The following is a 25,215-nucleotide window of genomic DNA, read 5'->3' as shown; positions in this document are numbered from 1 at the left end:
TGAATGCATCACACAAACATGACACCTGGGGCGCCCGTATAGCTCAACGCGTTGAGCAGGCGACCCATGTACAGGGGCTGGTCCCCGACGCAGCTAGCCCGGGTTCGATTCCCGCTCGCGGCCCTTTGCTGCATGTCTTCCCCCGACTCTTCTCCCGTTTCCTGTCTCTCGCACACTGCACCTATCCAATAAAGCCGATAAAAGGCCAAAAAAAAAATAAAATAAAAAAAAAAAAAACATGACACCTGAATGCATCACACAAACATGACGCCTGAATGCATCACGTAAACATGACACCTGAATGCATCACACAACCATGACACTTGAATGCATCACATAAACATGACACCTGAATGCATCACACAGTAACACCTGAATGCATCACATAACCATGACACCTGAATGCATCGCATAAACATGACACCTGAATGCATCACATAAACATGACGCCTGAATGCATCACTCAAACATGACGCCTGAATGCATCACACAATAATGACACCTGAATGCAACACACAAACATGACACTTGAATGCATCACACAAACATGACACCTGAAGGCATCACATAAACATGACACCTGAATGCATCACATAAACATGACACCTGAATGCATCACACAAACATGACACCTGAATGCATCACACAATAATGACACCTGAATGCATCACACAATAATGACACCTGAATGCATCACATAAACATGACACCTGAATGCATCACATAAACATGACACCTGAATGCATCACTCAACCATGACACCTGAACGCATCACATAAACATGACACCTGAATGCATCACACAAACATGACACCTGAATGCATCACACAATAATGACACCTGTGAATGCATCACACAATAATGACACCTGAATGCATCACATAAACATGACACCTGAATGCATCACATAAACATGACACCTGAATGCATCACTCAAACATGACACCTGAATGCATCACATAAACATGACACCTGAATGCATCACATAAACATGACACCTGAATGCATCACTCAAACATGACACCTGAATGCATCACATAAACATGACACCTGAATGCATCACATAACCATGACACCTGAATGCATCACACAAACATGATACCTGAATGCATCACACAATAATGACACCTGAATGCATCACATAAACATGACACCTGAATGCATCACATAAACATGACACCTGAATGCATCACTTAAACATGACACCTGAATGCATCACACAAACATGACACCTGAATGCATCACACAAACATGACACCTGAATGCATCACACAATAATGACACCTGAATGCATCACACAATAATGACACCTGAATGCATCACATAAACATGACACCTGAATGCATCACATAAACATGACACCTGAATGCATCACTCAAACATGACACCTGAATGCATCACATAAACATGACACCTGAATGCATCACATAACCATGACACCTGAATGCAATACACAAACATGACACCTGAATGCATCACACAAACATGACACCTGAATGCATCACACAAACATGATGCCTGAATGCATCACACAAACATGACACCTGAGTGCATCACACAACCGAGACGCCTGAATGCATCACACAAACATGACACCTGAATGCATCACACAATAACACCTGAATGCATCACACAACCGTGACACCTGAACGGTGAACAGTGATGCGTTCAGGTGACAGCTGTGCCACACAGCAGCTCTACTTGGTGTCTCCTGTCTTTGTAGATGTTTTAGAACTGTTGGAGTTTTAGTCCTCAACATGAGTGTGTGTTTCTTCAGGACTGTGATGCATTGTGGGAGGACTTTCATAACAAACTGGTGGACTCGACGCTGCTGAACCTGGACGCGTACTTGCAGCAGTTTCCAGACCTCAAGGTAACAAAATGTTTGTCTACTGGTTACAAACATGGCTAAATGCAGACACTGGTTGAAATGGAAACTGTGTCATTTCAGACACGTGTGGCCAAACGAAGCCGCAAGCTCATTGACTATGACAGCGCTCGGCATCACGTAGAAACTCTGCAGGCATCTGGGATGAAGAACGACCGCAAGATGATGAAGGTGATGGATGAGGTCGAGGCCCAGCAGTTTGATGCTACCTGTCCAGGTGTTCTGTGTGAATCTCATTTTGTTTTCGTGTGCAGGCTGAAGACGAGTTGAAAAAGGCTCAGAGAGTGTTTGACGAGCTGAACGTCGGTCTGCAGGACGAACTGCCGACTCTGTGGGATTGGTGAGTCACATGACACACCTGTCTGACAGGTGACCGGCACATCACAGGCTCCGCCTTCATCAAGGTGAAAGGTGTGTCGTTCAGAGAAGCTCAGACTGACTTCCACCAGGATGAACATCAGCACCTCAACAGGCAGTTTTAAAGTTTAATGGACTTTATTGACACCAGGTACAAGAAACAACAACAGTTTGTTCATCAGACTGAGACTTTAAGAGTTGAACCAACCAAATGAACTCAACGTTAAATTTGTTTCTGGTGGTTTCAAAGCCTCTGCTGATGAGCCAGTCTGTAACTGAACTGACTGAGAAATATCAATAACAAATTTGACTCAGCTTTAAATAATGCTGATGGTACAGTTCAAGTCCCAACACATTAGTTAGAAGAGAGTCCAGAGGCTGAATGTACTGATGTGACTTTCATCTCCTTACTCTCATGTTTAGACGTCATGCAAATTCAGTTTTGTCTTTCTGCTCTGCAGCCGAGTTGGTTTCTACATCAGCACCTTTAAGTGTGTGACGAGTCTGGAAGCAAAGTTTCACCGTGAGATCTCTCTGGTGAGTTTTCATGTGTCTTTGATTCATTTTACTTTGAAATAATCCAGAAGAACGCTCAGACAGAAAGCCAGTGTTTCATCAGAACCTGAAGCTGTGTGACCTGAAAGCTTGGAGGAGAAACTGTTTTTGTTTCTTATCGATAACTTGATTGGCTGTGACCCTCCAGGTGTGCAGGCAGTTGTATGAAGTGATGACCCAGCTGGCTGAGCAGCACTCGGACAAAATGTTCACCATCCAAGGAGCACCGAGGTTAGAACAAACTTTCACCGTCTGAGCCTTTGTTTTCAAACTGACGTGTTTAGTTTCATGTGAATGGGTGAGTAGTTCCAGTGTCTGAAACAGAAGGAGGTGTTTCTGAAACATCACTTCATCGTTCATCACAGCGTCTTCATATGTTGTTAAAGCTAACGTGGGAAACAGAGCTACACAACAGTTAGAAAAACACCGTCTGCAGAGTTTGAAAGTGATGTTTCTGAACCTCCTCACTTCACCTGTTTGATTCATTTAGAGAAACAACAGATTGAAACCCAGTCAGACTGAGCTGGATGTCAAAGAAACACCTGTTCTACAGGTGTGTTTGTCACGTGAGACACCTGAAGCCCATCACAACATTGGTGGTTTCTGTCTTGTTCCTCAGTGACTCAGGACCACTACGACTCGCCAGGACCCCGTCTCCACCTGAAGACGAGAGTCCACCGGACAGTCCAGATGCCAGCTCCAATCACATGCTCCGCCCCGTCTCACCTGGACCACCACGCCCCAAATCCCCCACACAGGTAGACCTCACCTGGTCTCAGTCCAGATCCAAACATTTCTAGTTATTGATAGATAATAATTATCGATAGATAGAAATAGTTATTGTTAGATTATAATACTGTAGTTATTGACAGATATATATATATAACAGTTATTGATAGATTATAATAGTTGTTGATAGAAACAGCACTCAGACTGCATTGGAGTTTGTTGCTTTGGCTGATTGTCTGAACTTCACAGTAACTTTTTGTGACTATTTTTTCTTTGCTGCCCACTTTTGTGTGTTACTTGGTGAGTGAACATGTAACATGTTTGTCATGTGTTTTACTGTGACCCCGTCATATATGACACAAGGTCTGTTAAAAACAGCAGAACCTCAGAGTGTTTCCTCTTCAGGTCATGGCTCTTAGTGTTGTCCTTGGGTAAGGTTTCCATGTTTGTCAGAAGACAGATATGTGGACATGTTAATGTATGTGCATCCATGTGTGTGTATGTGTATGTATGTGTGTGATGCGATTACATCATAGACTGAGTTTCTAAAACACTGGTTCAGTGAGTTTAGCTTGACTTGGTGATGATGTGACAGGATTGGTAAAGCAGAGGTGGTTTAATAAGTCAGAGCAGTTAGAGTCCATGTACACTATATTGCCAAAAGTATTCGCTCACCTGCCTTGACTCGCATATGAACCTAAGTGACATCCCATTCCTAATCCATAGGGTTCAATATGACGTCGGTCCACCCTTTGCAGCTAGAACAGCTTCAACTCTTCTGGGAAGGCTGTCCACAAGGTTTAGGAGTGTGTTTATGGGAATTTTTGAGCATTCTTCCAGAAGCACATTTGTGAGGTCACACACTGATGTTGGACCAGAAGGTCTGGCTCTCAGTCTCTAATTCATCCCAAAGGTGTTCTATGGGGTTGAGGTCAGGACTCTGTGCAGGCCAGTCAAGTTCATCCACACCAGACTCTGTCATCCATGTCTTTATGGACCTTGCTTTGTGCACTGGTGCACAGTCATGTTGGAAGAGGAAGGACCAGCTCCAAACTGTTCCCACAAAGTTGGAAGCATGGAATTGTCCAAAATGTCTTGGTATGCTGAAGCATTCAGAGTTCCTTTCACTGGAACTAAGGGTCCAAGCCCAGCTCCTGAAAAGCAAGCCCACACCATAATCCCCCCTCCACCAAACTTTACACTTGGCACAATGCAGTCCCACAAGTATGGTTCTCCTGACAACCACCAAACCCAGACTGGTCCATCAGATTGCCAGATGGAGAAGCGTGATTGGTCACTCCAGAGAAGGTGTCTCCACTGCTCTAGAGTCCAGTGGTGGCTGCTTTACACCACTGCATCCCACACTTTGCATTGCACTTGGTGATGTATGGCTTGGATGCAGCTGCTGGGCCATGGAAACCCATTCCATGAAGCTCTCTGCTGAAGCACTGTTCTGGAGCTAATCTGAAGGCCACATGAAGTTTGAAGGTCTGTATCGATTGACTCTGCAGAAAGTTGGCCACCTCTTGGCACTATGCTCCTCAGCATCCACTGACCCCGCTCCGTCAGTTTACGTGTCCTACCACTTGGTGGCAGAGTTGCTGTCGTTCCTACACACTTCCACTTTCTTATAATACAGCTGACAGTTGACTGTGGAATATTTAGGAGCCAGGAAATGTCACGACTGGATTTGTTGCACAGGTGGCATCCTATCACAGTTCCACGCTGGAATTCACTGAGCTCCTGAGAGCGAGCCATTCTTTCACAAATGTTTGTAAAAGCAGTCTACAGCCTAGGTGCTGGATTTTATACACCTGTGGACATGGAAGTGATTGGAACACCTGATTCTGATTATTTGGATGGGTGAGCCAATACTTTTGGCAATATAGTGTATATCCTGTCAGTTTGGAATTTTCACTGGAACGCTGGATGTTCTGTGATGAAACACATGAATCTGCTGGAACATAAATATACAAATAGAAATGTAATATTTGATTACATTTGTCCATTTTCTTCTCACTTTGGTTGTCATGGATTCTGTCCACCAGCTTCTGGTTGATCTTTGACTCCTCTGGACAGAACTGGTTCAGTTCAGCTAAACTTGTCTTTCTGACTCAGACTTGTTTCTTCATCAGTCCTCAGGTTCTTGATAGGTTTCAGTCAGGACTTTAGGGAGACCAGTCTAGAACCTTCATTCCAGCCTGATGGAACCATTTCTTTACCACGTCTGATGTGTGTTTGGGCTCATTGTCTGGTTGAAACATCCAGCTGTGTTCAACATCAACCTTCTGCTGATGGTTTTAGGTTTTCCTGAAGAACATGGAGGTGATCCTCCTTCTTCATTATTCCATTTACTTTGTGTGAAGCTCCAGTTCCACAGAGCATGATACTGCCACCACCATGCTTGATGGTAGGTTTGGTGTACTTGGGGTTAAAGGCTTCATCTTCAGTTTTTGTTCCATCTGACCACAGAACTTTCCTCCAGAATCTTTTCTTTGTCCATGTGATGAGTGGAGCTTTAAGGTTCTGCTTCTAGAGGAAGAACTTCCTTCTTCATGGATCCTCTAGAACCCTGTGGACACTGACAGCTGTGTTCCAGCAGCTTCTCATTCATTCAGATCTGATTTCTGATGATTCCTGGTTGACTCTTGACCATCCTGACCAATCGTTTCTCAGCAGCAGGTGGTAATTTGTTATTGCAGCAGTTGAAGTCTATGAATAATTACTAACTTAGGATGATTTTTTTTAGAAGTTTATATTTCTACATCTCTAACATCTTTACTCGTGCATTACAACTATTTTTTTGTGTCTGTAAGAGATGCAGAGAGATGACGAGAAACAGACAAAACTGTGGCTCATCACCAGGCCAGGTCAGTTAGATGTCCTCTCAGAGGATTGCTGATTTTCATGAAAATGAAAGTTATTCTATTATTTTGTGGACAGGATTGAAGCAGGCAGTCTTCATTTCAAATACAAACATAATTTATTGTCAGTAGACAGCAGAACTTTAGAGGCATTTCACTGTAAAATATCACAGAAACAGGTGCAAAACTGTACAATAGCATGTGATAACCTTGAACTTGGAGTTACAGTAGGACTCCATGTTGGGAACCAGTGTTGTAGAATCCATCATTCCATCAGAACAGTAGATCTTTCATTCCCGCTGTGTTTGTGTGTTGCAGGTTTCATGTCTTCATAGTCAGCATGTCACAGTGACGTGTTCATCATCTGGAAGCCATTTATTTCAGCTTCCCTCCTTTTAAAATTCAGTTTTACATCAAAACTCATGATTTGTTGTATTAACAGTTTTTAATGATGTCATCAAATCTTTATTATAATATAATATAATATAATATAATATAATATAATATAATATAATATAATTTGTTCATAGTTTGTCAACACCTCTTTTAGGTGTATAAACTCTGATTTATTGCAGTAATAAAGACATGTATTTATGCTGCGGTATCGACACACTTTGAGGATGAAGGACTGTAATGCTGAATACACCAGAACACACAGAGTTTCTTTCATTACAAATTGAGGAAGAAGAACAGCTTTACAACAATTAACCAGTGATACTGATGTTGTTGAGCATGTTCTAAAAATTCTCAGCTGCAGCTCAATAAATCAAATGCTACAGAAATGAAGAACGACCACTTGTTGGGATCATATTGGTAGCAGACAGCTCTCCATTTTATCCATTTAAGAGCTAAGTGTGTCATATACTGTATCTGTTGTACCTCCAGACTGTTGCTCAAACTGTCAAATATCCATGAAACTCTCTGCACACAGTACACAAACATATTCATATTTACTGCAGCTTGTCTGTTCTGGTATTTCTGGGGCTTTTCTTGGGTCACTACCTAAGCTGCATACCGATGAATGAAGAAACTGGAAGTGTCCGTGAGCACTATCAGAGACAAAAAGATGCTCATTCACATCTGTGGCTTGCCTTTCTCTCATAAATGTTAACTCCTCTAGATATTGTGGTTAGTTTTTGTATTTGCTCAGATAAATTGAATTCAACTTCTTACTTTTACAGCACCAGTTGACAACATACAGTGATGAGGCCTAACATTCTGACCACTGACAGCTGAAGTGAATAACACGGATTCTGTCTTCATCAAAGCATGTGAACATTTTGTTCTCAAAGTTAATGTTAGAAGCAGGAAAAATGGGTCAGCGTAAGGATTTGAGCGAGTTTGACAAGACGACTGGATCAGAGCATCTCCAGAACTGCAGCTGTTGTGGGGTGTTCCTGGTCTGCAGTGGTCAGGATCCATCAAAAGTGGTCCAAGGAAGGAACAGTGGGCAACCAGAGACAGGGCCGTGGACGGCCAAGGCTCATTGATGTACGTGGGGAGGAAGGTTGGGAAGCCTTGGGTCCTCCATCCATGTGGATGTTACTTTGACATGTACCTCCTACCTAAACATTGTTGCAGACCATCTACACCCTTTCATGGAAACAGTATTCCCCGATGGCCTCTTTCAACCACAAAGCAACAATGGTTCAGGAATAGTTTGAGGAGCATAACAACCAGTTTGAGGTGTTGACTTGGCATCCAAATTCCCCAGATCTCAGTCCAATCCAGCATCTGTGGGATGTTCTGGACAAAAAAGTCCAATCCATGGAGGCCCCACCTCATAACTTCCAGGACTGAAAGGAACTGCTGCTAACATCTTGATGCCAGATACTGCAGCACACCTTCAGGGTCTAGAGGAGTCCAGACGTTGGTGGGTCAGGACTGTTTTGGCAGCAGAAGGGGGACCAACACGGTATTGGGCAGGTGGTCAGAATGTTATGCCTGATTGGTGTATGTCACCTCAAAGAGACCCGATAAAAATATGTAAACCCATCAATTCAATAAATTCAGTAACAGTAGGGAGAAAAATCTTTTTCCAGGAAGAAACCTCCATCAGAACCAGACTCAGGGACTGCAGAGAACAGGATATCAGACAGAGAACAGACAAACTTTGGTAAACAATGAACAGTTTGGAGGTCAGTGAGGAGAAAAACTGCAGATCAGATCCAGAGATACCTGGAGAGAGAACAAAACAACTGTTGTTAGTGGAATGACTTTTCATGTCCCTGTCAGATAAATGATGGCAGATGGCAGATCACTTATCTTCAGTTTCATGATTTTACATGTTTGAATGCAGCTGATTTCAAGCTACATTTAATCTCATGAACATGTTTTCTCTGTTTCTGCTGTCAGAGAAACAGAAACACAGCTGGCTCATAAAAAACAGCCTTTGAACAAAGTGTTGCTGCTCATCCATTCTGTATGTTGGCTGACAGTCAACATAAATGTAGAGGAAGCATTCAAAGGTTCACATTTTTTCACTGCAGTTTGGTTGTAGCTGCTTGATTAATTCTGTTTGAGCTGATATGTGAGCAGCTTGTTTTGTTTTTTGGCAGCTTAAAAAGGGACCGCCTGTGCCTCCACCACCAAAGGTCACCCCCACCAAAGAGGTTGCAGAGGAGCAGATCATTGACCTGTTTGGGGGTGAATTTTTACCTGCACCTTCACCATCGCAGGTATGAGTCCACACGAAAAGAGAGAACACACATGAAGTGTGTGTTGCGTACACCTGTTTACCTGTTTCTGTTGTTGTCCACAGCCCAATGAACGGCCAGGAGAGTCTCTGCTCGATCTAGACTTTGATGCTTTTCAGCCAGATGAAAGTGTTTCTCCGATACCACAGGTTTTTTTTTCACCTGCACACGTGAACATGTTGAGAATATAAACACAAAACGGAACACAATGAAGAACTGAGGGCAGAATGAGAGTGAATTAGATCAATCCAAAAAACTTTATTGAATTTGAGTGAAGACAAATCATCAAGCTCATTAAACATTACTTATTAAGGGTGGTACATAACTGGATAGAATGGAGTACTGACATCATACAAAGTACTCAGCAGCAGTACACAGCAATAGTAGAGTGTAGGGTAGCCATGTTTATTTGGGTGAGTGGTTCTAACCACACAGTGTGCACAGAGGTTGTGCTTCACTGGTCTATTTTCTGCTCATATCACAATGTTCTGTCCCACTGTTGTAGGAAATACCATAAAAGTACAACAAATAATGTGTTAGTGAAATATTTGATGAGTCCAGTCAGTCTAAATATTACTTTATTGAACTTACATGCTGTTAATAAGCTGAATAAAAATGTTTTACTGACATTGGAAATCGCACTGACATCATGTGCTCTGCCTTTTCAGACTGCTGTACCTTGGGATATGTGGTCGGTGAGTAGCTTCTCTCTATTTAAGGACATCATTTTATGCTGTTGGCATACAGTCATTTACTTTTGATTCTGCAGCTTGTCTTACTTGGAGATTATGGAATAAATTAAAAAATGTAGTTCGTCGAGCAACTCTAGAAATGTAGGATTTTCTAAAAGGAAATGAATGAATACAACCTAGCAGTGGCTGTGTGCTGACATGAACCATCTTTTATCTTTTTGTGAAGGCCGATGCCCAAGCTGCTCAGCCTGTGAGTATGTTCATTGTTCACTCTGGAGCACATCAGTACATCTACAATCATTCATTCTGTGGGCGTTCGTCCTCATTAAGCCAGGGCTGTTTGCACAAAGATAACCATGAACAAGAGATTTTTACTTTGTCTTTGAACATGTTTGTTTGCATTGCTTATTTTCAAAATACGATTTGTACAACTTTGATTGAAGTTCATTACATTTGTCTGGTGGTTGCTGTTTATTTTCCACATACATGGATTAGTCCCCAGGTGAGAGGCAGCTCTGTAGACTGCTCAAAACAAGGCAACATGCCAGATATCCACCTGTTAACTTGGTTTACACTGGTGTTCTGCACTGTACCATCATACTGATAATCATTTTCTGTGCTTCAAAAAGTATTCTGATTTACTGAGAATTCCCAGTAAATCACTGAAGGCAGGTGGAGCTCAGAGTGCTGAGGCATTTACAGCCCCGATCAGTGTGTCTCTGTGCAAGCAGCCTGTAGCTTCTTTCATCATGACTGCACTGGATGGATGCAGCCAGCAGGGGGCGAACTTTAACCTTCACTCCCTCCCAAGCAGGCTGCAGACTCCGGCTTCGTAGCTGACTGGGCCGCTGACTTCGGTTCAATGTCAGGAAATGAAGATGCTGGTTCAGGAGTGGAGGCCCCCGCTGCCCCTGGGGCCCCTGCTGCCCCTGGGGCCCCTGCTGCCCCTGGGGCCCCCTCCATAGTGCCAGAAGGGATGCAGGGTGAGACTCAGAGCTGGCAGCCCGGTGGAGACACAACGACACCCATCCAGGACAGTGAGGCCAGGGCAGCTGAAGATGAGGTTAGCAGCTGGGATTCTCCAAGTTACCCCAACCTTCATCCTTCTGGTGCTGATGAAGATGAGATAGGGCAGGCAGGTTCAGGGGGACACTCGGTGGGGCACGAAGACCGTAGGAAGTCCACCCCAGGACTTATATTCACCAACGAGTTTGGTGAAGAGATTCAGGACAGCACAGAGGTCACAGGAGACAAGTGCTCCAGGTCTCCAGAAGGGTCTGTTTCTGATTATGAAACTGCTGAAGAATGGGGTGACAGCGGTCAGGGGGGAGGCTGGATGAGCGCTGAGGATGAACCTTCATATGAAGATCATCCCTCAGTAAACACCTCGAGGTTACAGGGTGGTGGAACTGACAGTGTAACAGCAGAACAAGTTTCACCACAAAGTGATGATAGAAACAGAAATAAATCAGCTGAAGAGTCAAGAGAACAAACTGATGGAACATCAGTTTACAGAGATCCTCCTGAAACTCACAAACAAGAAGAGACAGCGTCTTCCTCTCAAACTCAGGAAGGAGGTGCATTTGATTTAGCTCCTGCAGCTGAAACACAGGGAGGAGGTGCATTTGATTTAGCTCCTGCAGCTGAAACACAGGGAGGAGGTGCGTTTGATTTAGCTCCTGCAGCTGAAACACAGGGAGGAGGTGCGTTTGATTCAGATCCTTTTGCTGAAACTCAGGGAGGAGGTGCGTTTGATTTAGCTCCTGCAGCTGAAACACAGGGAGGAAGTGCGTTTGATTCAGATCCTTTTGCTGAAACTCAGGGAGGAGGTGCGTTTGATTTAGCTCCTGCAGCTGAAACACAGGGAGGAGGTGCGTTTGATTTAGATCCTTTTGCTGAAACTCAGGGAGGAGGTGCATTTGATTCAGATCCTTTTGCTGAAACTCAGGGAGGAGGTGCGTTTGATTTAGCTCCTGCAGCTGAAACACAGGGAGGAGGTGCGTTTGATTTAGATCCTTTTGCTGAAACTCAGGGAGGAGGTGCGTTTGATTCAGATCCTTTTGCTGAAACTCAGGGAGGAGGTGCGTTTGATTCAGATCCTTTTGCTGAAACTCAGGGAGGAGGTGCATTTGATTTAGCTCCTGCAGCTGAAACACAGGGAGGAGGTGCGTTTGATTTAGCTCCTGCAGCTGAAACACAGGGAGGAGGTGCGTTTGATTCAGATCCTTTTGCTGAAACTCAGGGAGGAGGTGCGTTTGATTCAGATCCTTTTGCTGAAACTCAGGGAGGAGGTGCATTTGATTTAGCTCCTGCAGCTGAAACACAGGGAGGAGGTGCGTTTGATTCAGATCCTGCAGCTGAAACACAGGGAGGAGTTGCGTTTGATTCAGATCCTGCAGCTGAAACACAGGGAGGAGGTGCGTTTGATTTAACTCCTGCAGCTGAAACACAGGGAGGAGGTGCGTTTGATTCAGATCCTTTTGCTGAAACTCAGGGAGGAGGTGCGTTTGATTCAGATCCTTTTGCTGACATACAGTCTGGGGACAAAGGTACAGGTTTTGAGTTTGATCCGTTTCCTGAGCCGTCAGGAGAAGCTGGGGTCACTGGGGATGGTAGAGGTGGGTGGGATTCAGATCCTTTTGCCAACAGTTTCCCAGCAGCCTCTTCAGGAACCGGGGGTTCGTCCTCCAACACCTTGTCCTGGCAGGAGGTTAGTGGCAGCTGTGGCTTCAAGTCTTCTGTCACTCAACAAAGTTCTGCGTCCGGCTGTGGAACAGCAGCAGAAGGAAAAAAAGATGTAAACATTCCCAGAATTCACAAAGAACCAGAAAATTCAGACATGTCCGAAGATGAGGCTGCAAACCGGAGATTTGGAAAGTTGTACCAAGAGCTAGATACAGAAAAGGAAGAGGTACTTGATTCCACCCTTCTTCAGTTTGGTAGATTAGCTTAGAGTAGACTACAGATCAGTATGAAAACCCTTTCCTGCCTTCTATCCTCCCACAGACTGAGAAACTAAAACCTGGACCCTAGCCTGAGCTCCTTCCCACCTCCTCCTGCTTGTTTCAATCTCTGAATGTCCTCTGCTTGTTCATTCCATGCGTACTTGTTTCACATTGAATCCGTCATTCCAACTCATGATACATTCATCTCACCTAAAGGCTTCTAATACTAATTTGTGTCTCTGCAATTTAATTTAGGTGACCAGTGCATTTAATGGATTTTCACAGGTAATTTTTTACCTTACATTTGCACCAAGTGAAACTGAAATGTGCACTTTGCAGCAAAGAATTCAGCTGTCAGATGAAAGTGTTTTGTAGTCATCACATCTTTTAGTGGAGGTTGTTCAGTTTGGTCGACAGGGTTGTCTCCAGGAGTTTAGCCTTATTAAATGGGGGTTTCTCTTATTTTACTTACTGTTCAGCCCTCCAGTTGTAAATTTCACACAACCTTTCAGATGTGAGTTCCATTCTCTCAAAGCCTTCTACATTTTGTTTTTGAGAAAGAAGTAATGACATGGCGAGCACAAAAGAGGAATCAAGTGATTTTGAAAGTAGACCTTTACTAGTTGACAGCATGCGTGTTTACCAAACCCTCTGAAGCCTTTAATTCAGTAATGTTGCTTATATTCCCCCTCCTAATGTTTCTTCTCTCTCTGGTATTATGTCCCATACTCCTATCTCATTGTATTCTTTACATATACTGCCTTTTATGTGGATGATACTTAATTGTGTATTTGTGGCTCCTGACTGTCAGTTGTGATTCTTCTCTGTTTTCAACAAATGCACTCTGAAGGATGCTGCTGCCCCATCATTTTTTGCTGACTTTGATAAGATGGTGAGTTTTATAAACCTTTGTAAATCTATCTATCTATCTATCTATCTATCTATCTATCTATCTATCTATCTATCTATCTATCTATCTATCTATCTATCTATCTATCTATCTATCTATCTATCTATCTATCTATCTATCTATCTATCTATCTATCTATCTATCAAACATTAAAGATAAATACTAATCAGGTTCTGATATCAGCTCTGTGTGGTTTACAGTGTGGAGGGTGCTTTTACTTTTATGAATTATGACTGAACGATGAACTAAAGCTGGACAAAATTCATGAATGGACTGTTTAGATGCAGGACGCACTTTTGAGGAATTCTGTGGCTCTTCTTGAATTTTATATAAAACGTCAGGAGCCGTAGTTGCACGTGTGAACTGCTGTAAGTTTACTGGCATTTGTCTCTGATAAAGAATGAAGTGAACAGTGAGTCAGCTGAGCCTCCTGAGGCCTCAGAAACACCAACTGCTGGTCCAACAGAGCCTGCAGAGGAACAAGACAAGCCTCCACTTGCCCCTGCTGGAGGAGAGGAGGATGAGCATACACCTCCTCCTGCTGGAGAGGAACCTGTACCTCCATCTGTGGGAGGAGAGGTGGAGGAAACTCCAGCTCCTGCTGCTGGGGAGGTGACGGAGGAAGCCGGATCTCCTCCTGCCGGTGGGGAAGATAAGCATATAACTTCAGACAGCCCAAAGGAGGAGAAACCTGCTGTGAGTGGATGTGTTGATCACAATAAAGGTGTGATCACCTGATCATGCTCACCATTATCATTATGATTATTATCATCTTTATTTTTTACCATCATCATGGAGCTTAGAGCTGTGGAAATCCACAACCATCTCCTTGGTCTTAGAGATGTTCAGCAGAAGGCAGTGCTTATCGATCATGTCAGTGAAGGCCACTATCTGGTTCCTGCTCATTCTTGATACATGTCCAACAGCAGTATGATCAGAGTATTTCTGACTGTGACAGGTCTCAGATCTGTACTTTAAGTCCAAAGTGTACAGAGTGGACAGGATGGAACCTGAACAGTCCCTTGAGGAGTCCCAGGGTTTGCTCACCACTGTCTCAAAGACACAGTTCCCCAGTCTGTAAGAAAGTCTGTAATCCAGGAGGTGAGGCAGGCATCAACCTCCATCCCTCTCACTGTGGGGTCCACTTCTTGAATGAGCGGCTGGTTCCAGGCTGCCTCAGAACATGAGGTTTGTAGCTGGGTTGAAGAAAGACCAGACTGTGGTCGGACCTGCCAAGTGGTGGAAGAGCTGAGGCTCAGTAGTCCTCTCTGGTGTTTGCATACAGCAGATTGAGTGTTTTCTGCTCCCTTGTGGGACAGTCAACATAGTGTAGATGGGGGTGAGATCAGCAGAGCTAAAGTCCCCTGATACTGCAATGAATGCGTCATGGTGCAGAGTCTGTGTCCTCACTAATGTCCCCAGAACATGGTGGGACGTAAACAACAATGTTGACGATGTGAGAAAATTCCCTCAGTACAGAAAAAGGTCTCAGACCAACTGCCAAAAATTCAATATCTAGACAGCAGATCTTCTCCTTCACAGTAATAGGACCAGAGTTACACCATATACTGTCAACAAACAGCGCCAGACCATCACTTTTGTTCTGTCCCGTTGTTCTCAAGTTTCTGTCCACTCGTACCATAGTGATGCCGGGTACAGTCGGGATGTTGTTGTCCAGTCAGCTCTTTATAAAGCACCCCGATGCACACATGGTGCAGTAGTTGGGTCTTCACAAGACAAAGAACGGGCGTTACCCATAAGGACCAATGGTACAAAAGGCTTGTATCTCCATCTTCTAGCTCTTAGCTTAGCCTGTAGCTTAGCAACGGCTCTCCAGTATGCTTTCTTCAACTTGGCCATAATGGAATGTTTAACTCTGTGCTTTGTCCACTGTAGCCAAGGAGGTCCCCATTGGTTACACTGTTCTTCTCCCAGCTGTGCACACTGTTGAACGTAAACAAACACCACTAAAACATTACTTTAATCATCATCACCACCACCATCATCATCATCATCATCATCATCGTTACCATCACCTTCATCCGCTTCCTCACGTGTAGATTTAGGTTTTGGTTTTGTTGTTTTTCACTCTGCATCATGACTTTGTTATTTTGAGGAATCTCCTGACTGAGTGTGATTTGCTCTCCACAGTCAACAGTTGAATCTCCAGGCTCTCAGAAGGCTGAACTCAGTCAGGTATGTGGCCTCACTACTTCTCTTCATTTTTTTCTTTACTTTTTATTTGTTTTTATAGTTTTGGGGGGGGGGTTACTTATTTTCTAAGCTTTATAAGGTGTAAGGATCTATTTGTTATGATTTGGTTTAATAAAGACTTAACTTTGGCTAAAAAACTGTCTCATAAGCAAGAATTTATTCTATTTTTGATTTGATAATTCACATGACTGGGCTATGCCAGCCAGCATAAAACCAGAGTTTAACAATCATTAATTCATGAGTAGTTTTAGCTGCTGCTGGGATTTCAACCAGAAAAAGAATCTGTTCAGATGGAAGTATATATATATATATATATATATATATATATATATATATATATATATATATATATATATATATATATATATATATATATATATATATATATATATATATAATATCTGATCAGTGGCATTGTCTGGTTGACGTCTTGATCCTAACTGCTGTCATGTCTACAAGTCCTGTTGTTAAACAATGCAAATATTTGATATATATAGACTTTGTAGTAGTTTCATGTTTGATGCATTGACCCCTAGGGTTAATCATTCTTTTCAAGATAAGATAAGACAAGATCTACTTTATTAATCCTGGAGGAAATTGGTTTGCCAGAGTACAACAAACAATAAACAAAGGCTAGTGGAGTAAACACAATTACACAGAGGTTAGTAGTAAAATAGAAATAACAAAGAATACAAAGTACAAAATGCAAGTTTCTAAAAGTCTTTGTGTGAAATGTCTAGAAAAAAAATAAGAATTAGAATAAATAAGAAAAATAAAACAAGATACCACAAGTACAAGATGTAAACTGTAGACTAATACTAATAACAAGAAAGATTAACAGAAAATGACCTGAAGGAAGAGTAAATTGATGTACTGCACTAGAAATATTGCACTTGAACAATGATACTACAGATTGTGAGTCTACTAGGAAAGAATCCGGTTATATTGCACATAGAAAAGTTTGTTCATTATGTATCCCTTCTGCAGAAGGGGGAGGAATTGTACAGTCTGATTGCCTCAGGTAGGAAGAACCTCCTGAGGCGTTCTGTGGTGCACCTTGGTGGTCTGAGGTGGTCTGACAGGACGTCAGTGTGGCATGCAGGGGGTGAGAGGTATTGTCCATGATGCTGAGCAGCTTCCTCAGCATCCTCCTCTCTGAGACCTCCAAAACAGACTCCAGATCAACCCCGGAACAGATCCAGCTCTCCTGATGAGCTCGTTGAGTCTGTTAGTGTCAGCTGCCTTCAGCCTGCAGCACACTGCAGCGTAGAAGATGACGCTGGAGACCACCGAGTTATAAAACATCTGCAGCATGCTTCTGCAGACATCGAACCATCTGAGCCTCCTGATAAAGTCCAGCCGGCTCTGACCCTTCTTATGGACAGCATCTGTGTTTATAGTCCAGTCCAGTTTATGGTCCATGTGGACACCCAGGTGTTTGTAGCAGTCCATAATGTCCATCACTGATCCTTGTATGGTGACCGGTTCTGGACGAGTCTTCTGTCTCCTGAAGTCCACCACCAGCTCCTTAGTCTTTGGGACACTGAGCTGCAGGTGGTTCAGTCCAGGGTTAGGGAACCTGTCCACCTGTCCTCAGCCTCCTGGTCCCTGCTGATACCGCCCGCTATAGCAGAGACGTCTGAAGACTTCAGCAGGTGGCAGAACTGAGACCAGAACCTGAAATCTGGGGTGTAGAGTGTGAACAGGAAGGGAGACAGGACCATTCCCCGTGCTGCCCAAGATGGTGTCGGATGTAACGTCCCGAAGCCTCACATACTGTGGGCATCCTGTGAGGTAGTCGGTGATCCAGGCCTCCAGTGGAGCCTCCACCATCATGTCCAGTAGCTTGTTGCTGAGCAGAGCAGGCTGGATGGCGATGAACGTACTGGAGAAGTCAAAGAACATGACTCTCACAATGCTGCCTGCCTCCTCCCGGTGGGAATAAGCTCTGTCAACCATATTGTTTAATAATACAGACACTTTGATCGTGAGGTCATGGTCTTAGTTTGATACCTGTCTTCCCTTTCTTCTCCTGAATCATGGGAACTAAAGCTGTCATGCTACAGTATTTTGGTAGACTGTAGGAACTGTGTTAGGTTCAGTTTAGAATTCCTGTTTATCTCTTATCATAATACGCTTAATTTGGCCATCATTTAGAGCCTACAAAAATGTTTAAACTCTAAGGTTTTTGTAAATAATGTGTGACTGATTTTGAGATGGCAGCAACTGCTGGTATTTGTACTTCTAGACTGACAGAGTTTCTTTCCACAAACAGATTCCTCCTGCTGAAGATCCCAAAACTTCTCCAGGTGAAGCAGTTCCAGCGGTAAATATTTATCATTAATAAAACAATATGACTCACACCAAGACACAACATTGACGCGCAATGGAACCTAACCCCAACTTTTACATAACCCACATCAAGGTAGTTTTTTTTTGTTAAAGTACGAAATACAGACAGAAAAGGAATCACTCAAAGAAGCTCACAAAGGGTTAGGGTTAGACAAAAAGGAAGATCAGAGGAAAGTTATACTTGCAGTGGTGAATTTTTGTCTCCCCCTTCTGATAGTAAAAGTATTGACACAAATGCTGTGAATGTACGCTTCACCATCACACATTCGTTAATCTGTTAAAGTCCTGCATTCCAGCTTTAAAACAATAAATATCATCAGAAATAATCAACATGCATCCAGTGTCTCACCGTACTTATGATCAGTTAAATGTTAACAAACTAAACATGTTCTTCACTTCTTTAAACTGCTCTTTATTGTTTAACCAAACCACTGACTTTGCTTTGTTCTGCACCCTTATTATTGCTGCTTAAGAAGAGCTTCATTAGCAGTGATTCATGTCCATTTTATTTTTCTAAGGTTAAAAGGTTTAAACATCTTTGTATATTTACACATGGAGTGCACCAAGCTTAGTCTCAGTGTCAGATTATTATTCAGTTTATGATCTTATTCAAAAATGAATTCATGTAAGCTCAAACAAATGTTATGATATGACAATTATTTAGAGGGATGTTTTGTTTCTAATAATATAGAAATGTTTTGTAGTTAGGGTTAGTCTGAGTTAAATTCAAAGTGAAATAATTGATATATACATTTGTTTATGATGGAGTGTTGTAGATGTGACAGATTAATGCTGACTGTTCTCTGCAGGAAAACATGCCGATCCCATCTGTTGTGATTGAACCTGCTTCAAGCAATGAAGGTGATGATGATCGGGATGCTGACATCATCTCTCCCACCGCCGTCAGTGACAACGGCATGGCAACTGAAAACCAGACGATGAAACACATGAGTCCATCTGGAGGAGTGTCGGGACTGCCTGATGACTTTCTTTACAAGGTTTGACTTTTTCCACCTGCGGACAGCAAACCCTTCAAAGCAGCAAACTAAAAAAATACAGTTTACAACAAAAGTGAGTTTCACTTCAATCCCCGAACAGTAATCAGATTACTTCTCAGTGAAACAGTAGAGTATTTGCTCTGATATCAGATTACAAACTGCCAGTCCACATATTACATTCAGGCAGATGTTTGACACCATATCAAGAGCAGGGCGGACTATGAGATTCTTGAACTTGGTGATTCTGTATGCAGCCATGTACGATGCTATTTGTGCTTTGCAGTTCACTGATGGAGCTTTTACCATGCCATGTTCCTGCTTACGGTGTTCATCAAGTATTCTCTGAAAGAAGTCCAGTGACTTCTTGACGTGACTGGATGTAATGTCTGTATGTGTCTTCTTAATTAGTTTGTTCTCATACTGTCAGTTTTCTGACACAAAACGCAAAGGGGTCTGTCCTCACCTCCTGCCACATTCGCTGTGAAGCCAAGTCACTTGTCATATTTTCTTGACTTTTTTTTCAGGATGTTGTATTTTGTTGGTCTACTGCTCCATTTACCTTTTCATCCTGGTCCAATATTTCTCTGTTCTCTGCAGCTACTGACAGCTAATGACCGTGGGCCAAGCAGAATGAACTGGGGATGGTTACCATGACAGCGCAGCTTGAGTATTGTAGTCTGCTGTGAAAAACAGGCCAACGTTAAAACAGTAGTTCAGCTCATTAGTGCCACCTAGACGGACCTTTTCTTCCCAGTCACTCGCACCCACTCCAGGGGGACACACCCCACACTTTGAGAAACACTGCCCTAGCCCAACGGATGTATCTGCATCTGACCACAGAACATTCTCCAACAATCATCAGGCTTCTATTCATGTTCCTTCATTCAATTCAGTTTTATTTATATACCACCAATTCACAACATATGCAGCTCACAGTGCTTCACATAGTACAGTACAGACCTCACAAATTTTAAACAAGAAACACAGAACCCAACAATCCACAGATTCTCCATGAGAAAGCAGTCAGCAGTGGTGGGAAGGAACCATAAAACCCCTTTAACAGGCAGCGGGAAAAGAAAAACAGAACCAGGCTCAGGGAAGGCAGGTATCTGCCTTTAGTTGGGGTGAAGGTGGGGATGAGGGGGATATCAGATGGAGAACAAACAGTACAGAACAATGAACATTCTGGAGGTTGGTGAGAACAGAAGTTCCAGATCAGAGAACACAGTCAGTGGATGTAAAGGTGAGATCTACCTGTATGAAGAGGAGCCCAGTGCATCATAAGAATCTACAGCAGCAGAACTAAGGGACAGATGAGCTGATGCTGAGCAGCTCTAACTATCAGCTCAGAGGAACGTTCTCATCCTGGTCTTAGAGTAAAGAGGCTGTCTGCCTCCAGAACCCAAACTGGGAGCTGGTTCCACCACAGAGGAGCTGATAACTGAAGGTTCTGCTTCTGGAACCTCTGGAACCAGCAGTAAAGCTGCAGTCTGAAAGGGAAGGGTTCTGATAGCACGATGTGGAACAGTCAGGTCTTTAAGATACGATGGAGCTGCTCACTAAGAGTTTAGATGTTAGAAGAAGGATTTTAGATTCTATCCTGGATTTTAAAGGGAGCCATGAAGAGAAGCTAACAGGAGAACTCTGTTCCTGGTTCCTGTCAGGACCTCCTGATCATCAGGGACTACAGTAGTCCAGCCTAGAAGTTCTAAATGCATGGACTAGTTCCTCAGCATCACTCTGAGACCAGATGTTCCTGATTTTACAACATTAGATGATAGAAACCTGTCCTACAGACTGGCTTATATGTTGAAGGACAGATCCTGGTCAGAGAGAACTCCAAGGTTCTCTACAGTAGAACTGGAGGCAGCACCATCTAGAGGAACTATCTGGTTAGATGGAGTGTTTCAAATACAAGAACCTCAGTTTGACTGGATTTCAGTGAAGAAGGTTCCAGGTCATCTGGGCCTTTATGTCCTTCAGACATGTTGGAGTTCCACCAACTGATTGGTTCCATCTGGTTCCACAGATAAATAGAACTGAGTGTCGTCTGCATCTAGTTATTATCAGATAAACATCTGCTGAAGGAACTTCCTGATAGATGCTCCGTAGTCCATTATTGTAAATTCAAATGTTATTTAAAAATGATCAGACAAAATAGAGTTTTGCTGAAAAACAGATGTTCAGTTTTAATGTCATATGTCAAACCAAGATCAAAAGTTAAAGCCATGAGTTGGTTTAATTACATTTTGAGATAAACCAACTCTGAGTTGAGGCTTCATTCTCATCAACTACATGGATGTTAAAGTCACCCACTATAATGAGTTTATCTGTCCTGAGTGCTAAGTCAGCCAAGAACTCTGAGAATTCTGATAAAAAACTGAAAGGAGCAGGCCACCTATAATACAACAACTAACAGAACTGTTTTTTGTGTTTTCCTATTCAAATGTGTGAGACTAGATAGAGCAAGAGGGAGAAACTTAACTGTAAAAGAGACGTGAACAGCTGCATCACTAGCACAGCCAGCTACAGACAGGAAAACAGGAAGTGATCACCTTGCTGCTCAGGTAAACTTTCATCTGGAAGTTTAGTTCTGAGCAGCAACCAGGTTTAGTTCTGGTCCTCCGTCCGTATAGGTTGATGTTCTGAAGGTTTCTTCACACTGTCTGAGCTTCACAATAACTCTGGTTTCCATGGAGAACCCCTGAACCAAGTCTGAAGCAGCTGCCATCTGTTTTTACAGCTGGATGGAGAAAGTAGTTCACTGTCTGTGGAGTCATTTTAGGAGCTCTGATTAGTGGAACTATGACTCCTTCTAGACCTCCTGATTAGTGGTACTATGACTCCTTCTAGACCTCCTGATTAGTGGCACTGTGACTCCTTCTACACCTCCTGATTAGTGGGACTGTGACTCCTTCTAGACCTCCTGATTAGTGGGCTGTGACTCCTTCTATACCTCCTGATTAGTGGAACTATGACTCCTTCTATACCTCCTGATTAGTGGGCTGTGACTCCTTCTATACCTCCTGATTAGTGGAACTATGACTCCTTCTAGACCTCCTGATTCCTGCTGACTCTGTGCATCTCTGGTTTTTAGTTGCTCACTGATCTTCCTGGATCTTTTTCCATCTTTGTCGAGTCTCTCAGATGTTTCTCTTCCTCTGTTCAGTTCTTCTCCATGTGGAGCCATGATGCAGACATAGATAGACCCAGTCCATAGGTCCACAACTGAGAAGGTTCATTTTAGAACCATGTTTATCAGTTCGAAATCACAGCTGGACTCAGTTTGGTTCTTTGAGTTTTCACTTTGGGACCTGAATGTTCTACATATTATTATAAGAGAACTTTTCTGTGCATCAGAGGACATACGCTACTGTTCTTAGAAATATAGAAATAATGCAGTTATTAAGAACTGATTCAAGTGAGAATCAACTGACATGATAATGCATAGGGGTGCACTCACTCATGCTGTGAACGGTACATACTTTATCGGAATATTTATTAGCAGCAGACGGAGCAGGTTTAACAAGGGTAAACATGTTCAGACTGGTGTCAGTAGAGGTGATTTTTCTATTTTTCATCCTGCAGGTGGAGACCATGCATGACTTTGAAGCTGCAAATTCAGATGAACTGGAACTGAAGAGAGGTGACGTGGTGTTGGTGCTTCCCACTGCTTCAGTAGAGGATCAGGTGAGAGCAGCTGCTGACACAAAAGTCAGCACCATGCTGGTAAGAGGGAATTAACGATCTTATTTGGCTGACTGATGTTTCTGTGGTTGTTGTAGGATGCTGGCTGGCTCACAGGGATCAAAGAAAGTGACTGGTTAACCCTTGGAGTTGGTGCTCAAAAAGGACTTTTCCCAGAGAACTTTACCCAGCGTTTAGACTAAGAAGTTTCTTCATGTGTTGGAAAAATAAGTAGAAATCTTCGTCCAAGCCATTGAGTCAGCATGTAGCCAACCACTTTCCTGAAAAAACCTTTTAACCTGCTGCAGCTGTCTGCTGGACAACATGAAGCTCAACTAAAACTAACAGTCATGTTAATAAAATCTAGTACTCCTCCCAGCATAACTGATCATTATAAGCATGATGCGTAGTATGTTCTACCCTCCTCTGAAAGTGAGACATAATTTTTGTTCAAAGAAAAATATTGATGTGTGGTTTATTGGGAATGTTGCAATCTGTACATATTCACTCCAACTGAAAGTCTGACAATTGTTGCTGAAGAAAACAAATCAACAAAAAGAGACAAACTGTATCAACTTTGCACCAAGTGTGTTGTAATGAATTTGTTGCTTTTCTGTGGTTTAACAGAAACTAGTGCTGTGATCTATTTAAATGTTCTTGAGTGTAACATGAAATTTGTTTTTCGGACATGTCATTGCTGTTAATCTTGAATCGCTTTTGGTGTGTTCTGTAGTATCATTGTTGAGTGTGTGTGATGATTGGTCTTTTCTTTGTCATTTGTGGTGAAGAATTGATGCCGTGAAGAGTGTTGCTGTGTTTTTGCCAAGAGAATCCTGACATCTATTATCTGTTACAGTCGTCACATATCTGAGCATTGGAAAACAAACTAGTGCTCACCCAGCATGAAACTGTTGACTAAATCTTTTAATAAAGTACATATTCCGAGATGAAAAATAAAATATCTCCACTATTAAAATAGATTTGTATGACTGTGTAAGTTGTATATCTTCTAAAAATGATTTGAAAGAAACAAAGTCAATTAAAAGAGGACTTAACCTTGTCAGCATTTTACTCTGAGGTGCAGTCACAGGGAAGGCACTGGTCTACGACAGGTTTCAGTAATCCTTTTATTATCTGCAGCATCAAAAACTTTTCTTGCCTGTGTCTTCCTTTTTTCCTCCATATTGTCCCCACAATCTATGTTGCTGTAGGTAAGCCCGTCTCCGTTGCTATGGTTACTCCTCTCTTCAGCTCTGACAAATCAACCATTGAGTTGACAATGTGGAAAAATCTCAGCTGACCATTGGTTTGGATGCGGCAGCCATGGCAGTTTCCCAGCTTGAACTCCAATCTCACCCTCATCTGGTTTCATTTGTGAGAGAATGAGAATTATTTTGTTCGGATTTAATCAATTTTCAGTGACTCTACAATTTACAGTTCCATTTAGCAGACGCTATCTAAAGTGACAAACATCTGAGAGTAGATGCAGCACGAGGTAAGTGGGCGGAGCAGCACTAAGGACGCTGTCTAAAGGCGCTTTTCCATTAGCACCTACTCGACTCGTCTCGGTTTAGTTGTTTTTCCATCACATTGAGTACCACCTCATCGTGGGTGGAGTCGTCATAGCACGGCGGGCTGAAAGTCCCTTACCGTCATTTGTGTGCGACACAAACGCAACACGACAATGTACATGGAGGCGATAGTAAACCTGCTGCTCGGTCTGTGGCTTTCTGTCAGATTCAAAGTAATAGAAGAGTCAGAGAGAGCTGAGAGCGGCGAGTCGAAACACTGAGGAGACACACAGGAGAGTTTGGGAGGCGATGCAGCAGTATCAAGCTGAAGACAAGAGGATATGAACTATGATATGAGGGTAAGCTAATGCTAGTTCGCTAGCTATTGTGTATCAGTCCTGTGAACGACCCTGTAATGGCTGCAGTTTATCGCTATTAGGTATTAAAATATGTGGGTTAGGGGGAGGAGACTGTCCCCTCCCGGAGGAGAAGGATCGTGCACGGTCCATCCACCCATCGTCATTGCCGGGACCCCAGTCCCATATTGGCTGGCGGGCACGGCGGCATCCTCTGCCGCGTCGTACCACCGTCCAGCCCTCCTCCATCATATCCTTGTTGTAAAGGATTTTTTTATTTTGTTGTCCCCATAGCTAGGTTAGCTAGCACTACAACTGGCTGTGTAGAGAGATGTTTCCCCTTCACTGTCCAGCTGCAGAATGAGCTCTGCCAGCAAGCGTCTTCCTTTTATACCTGTGTTTAAAGCAATCGTGTTTTTGGATTTATTTACCGGTGAATTTAAATTTTGTATGTATTGGTT

The 25,215-nt window shown here is 42.9% G+C and overlaps 1 protein-coding gene across 1 annotated transcript in view; it reads left to right on the top strand.

The window, feature by feature from the left end:
* LOC111562490 (amphiphysin) overlaps positions 1-23,867 on the top strand; it is a 33,516-nt gene extending 9,649 nt beyond the window's left edge. The window contains exons 5-23 of the mRNA XM_023261036.3: positions 1,778-1,873; positions 1,952-2,059; positions 2,143-2,228; positions 2,707-2,782; positions 2,949-3,031; positions 3,420-3,558; positions 8,952-9,071; positions 9,155-9,238; positions 9,758-9,784; positions 10,008-10,031; positions 10,596-10,844; positions 12,982-13,011; positions 13,577-13,618; positions 14,036-14,332; positions 15,788-15,832; positions 18,126-18,176; positions 19,012-19,200; positions 22,789-22,890; positions 22,986-23,867. Of these exons, the coding sequence (XP_023116804.2) occupies positions 1,778-1,873; positions 1,952-2,059; positions 2,143-2,228; positions 2,707-2,782; positions 2,949-3,031; positions 3,420-3,558; positions 8,952-9,071; positions 9,155-9,238; positions 9,758-9,784; positions 10,008-10,031; positions 10,596-10,844; positions 12,982-13,011; positions 13,577-13,618; positions 14,036-14,332; positions 15,788-15,832; positions 18,126-18,176; positions 19,012-19,200; positions 22,789-22,890; positions 22,986-23,090 (1,953 nt within the window). The 3' untranslated portion in view covers positions 23,091-23,867. The remainder of the gene's footprint in view (positions 1-1,777; positions 1,874-1,951; positions 2,060-2,142; positions 2,229-2,706; positions 2,783-2,948; positions 3,032-3,419; positions 3,559-8,951; positions 9,072-9,154; positions 9,239-9,757; positions 9,785-10,007; positions 10,032-10,595; positions 10,845-12,981; positions 13,012-13,576; positions 13,619-14,035; positions 14,333-15,787; positions 15,833-18,125; positions 18,177-19,011; positions 19,201-22,788; positions 22,891-22,985) is intronic.
* The last annotated feature ends 1,348 nt before the right edge of the window (positions 23,868-25,215 follow it).

This window comes from Amphiprion ocellaris, chromosome 10 (assembly GCF_022539595.1).
Source record: "Amphiprion ocellaris isolate individual 3 ecotype Okinawa chromosome 10, ASM2253959v1, whole genome shotgun sequence".
Taxonomy (NCBI): domain Eukaryota; kingdom Metazoa; phylum Chordata; class Actinopteri; family Pomacentridae; genus Amphiprion; species Amphiprion ocellaris.
Note: the sequence above shows the minus strand (reverse complement) of the source record. Positions and strands in the feature narration are given on the sequence as shown.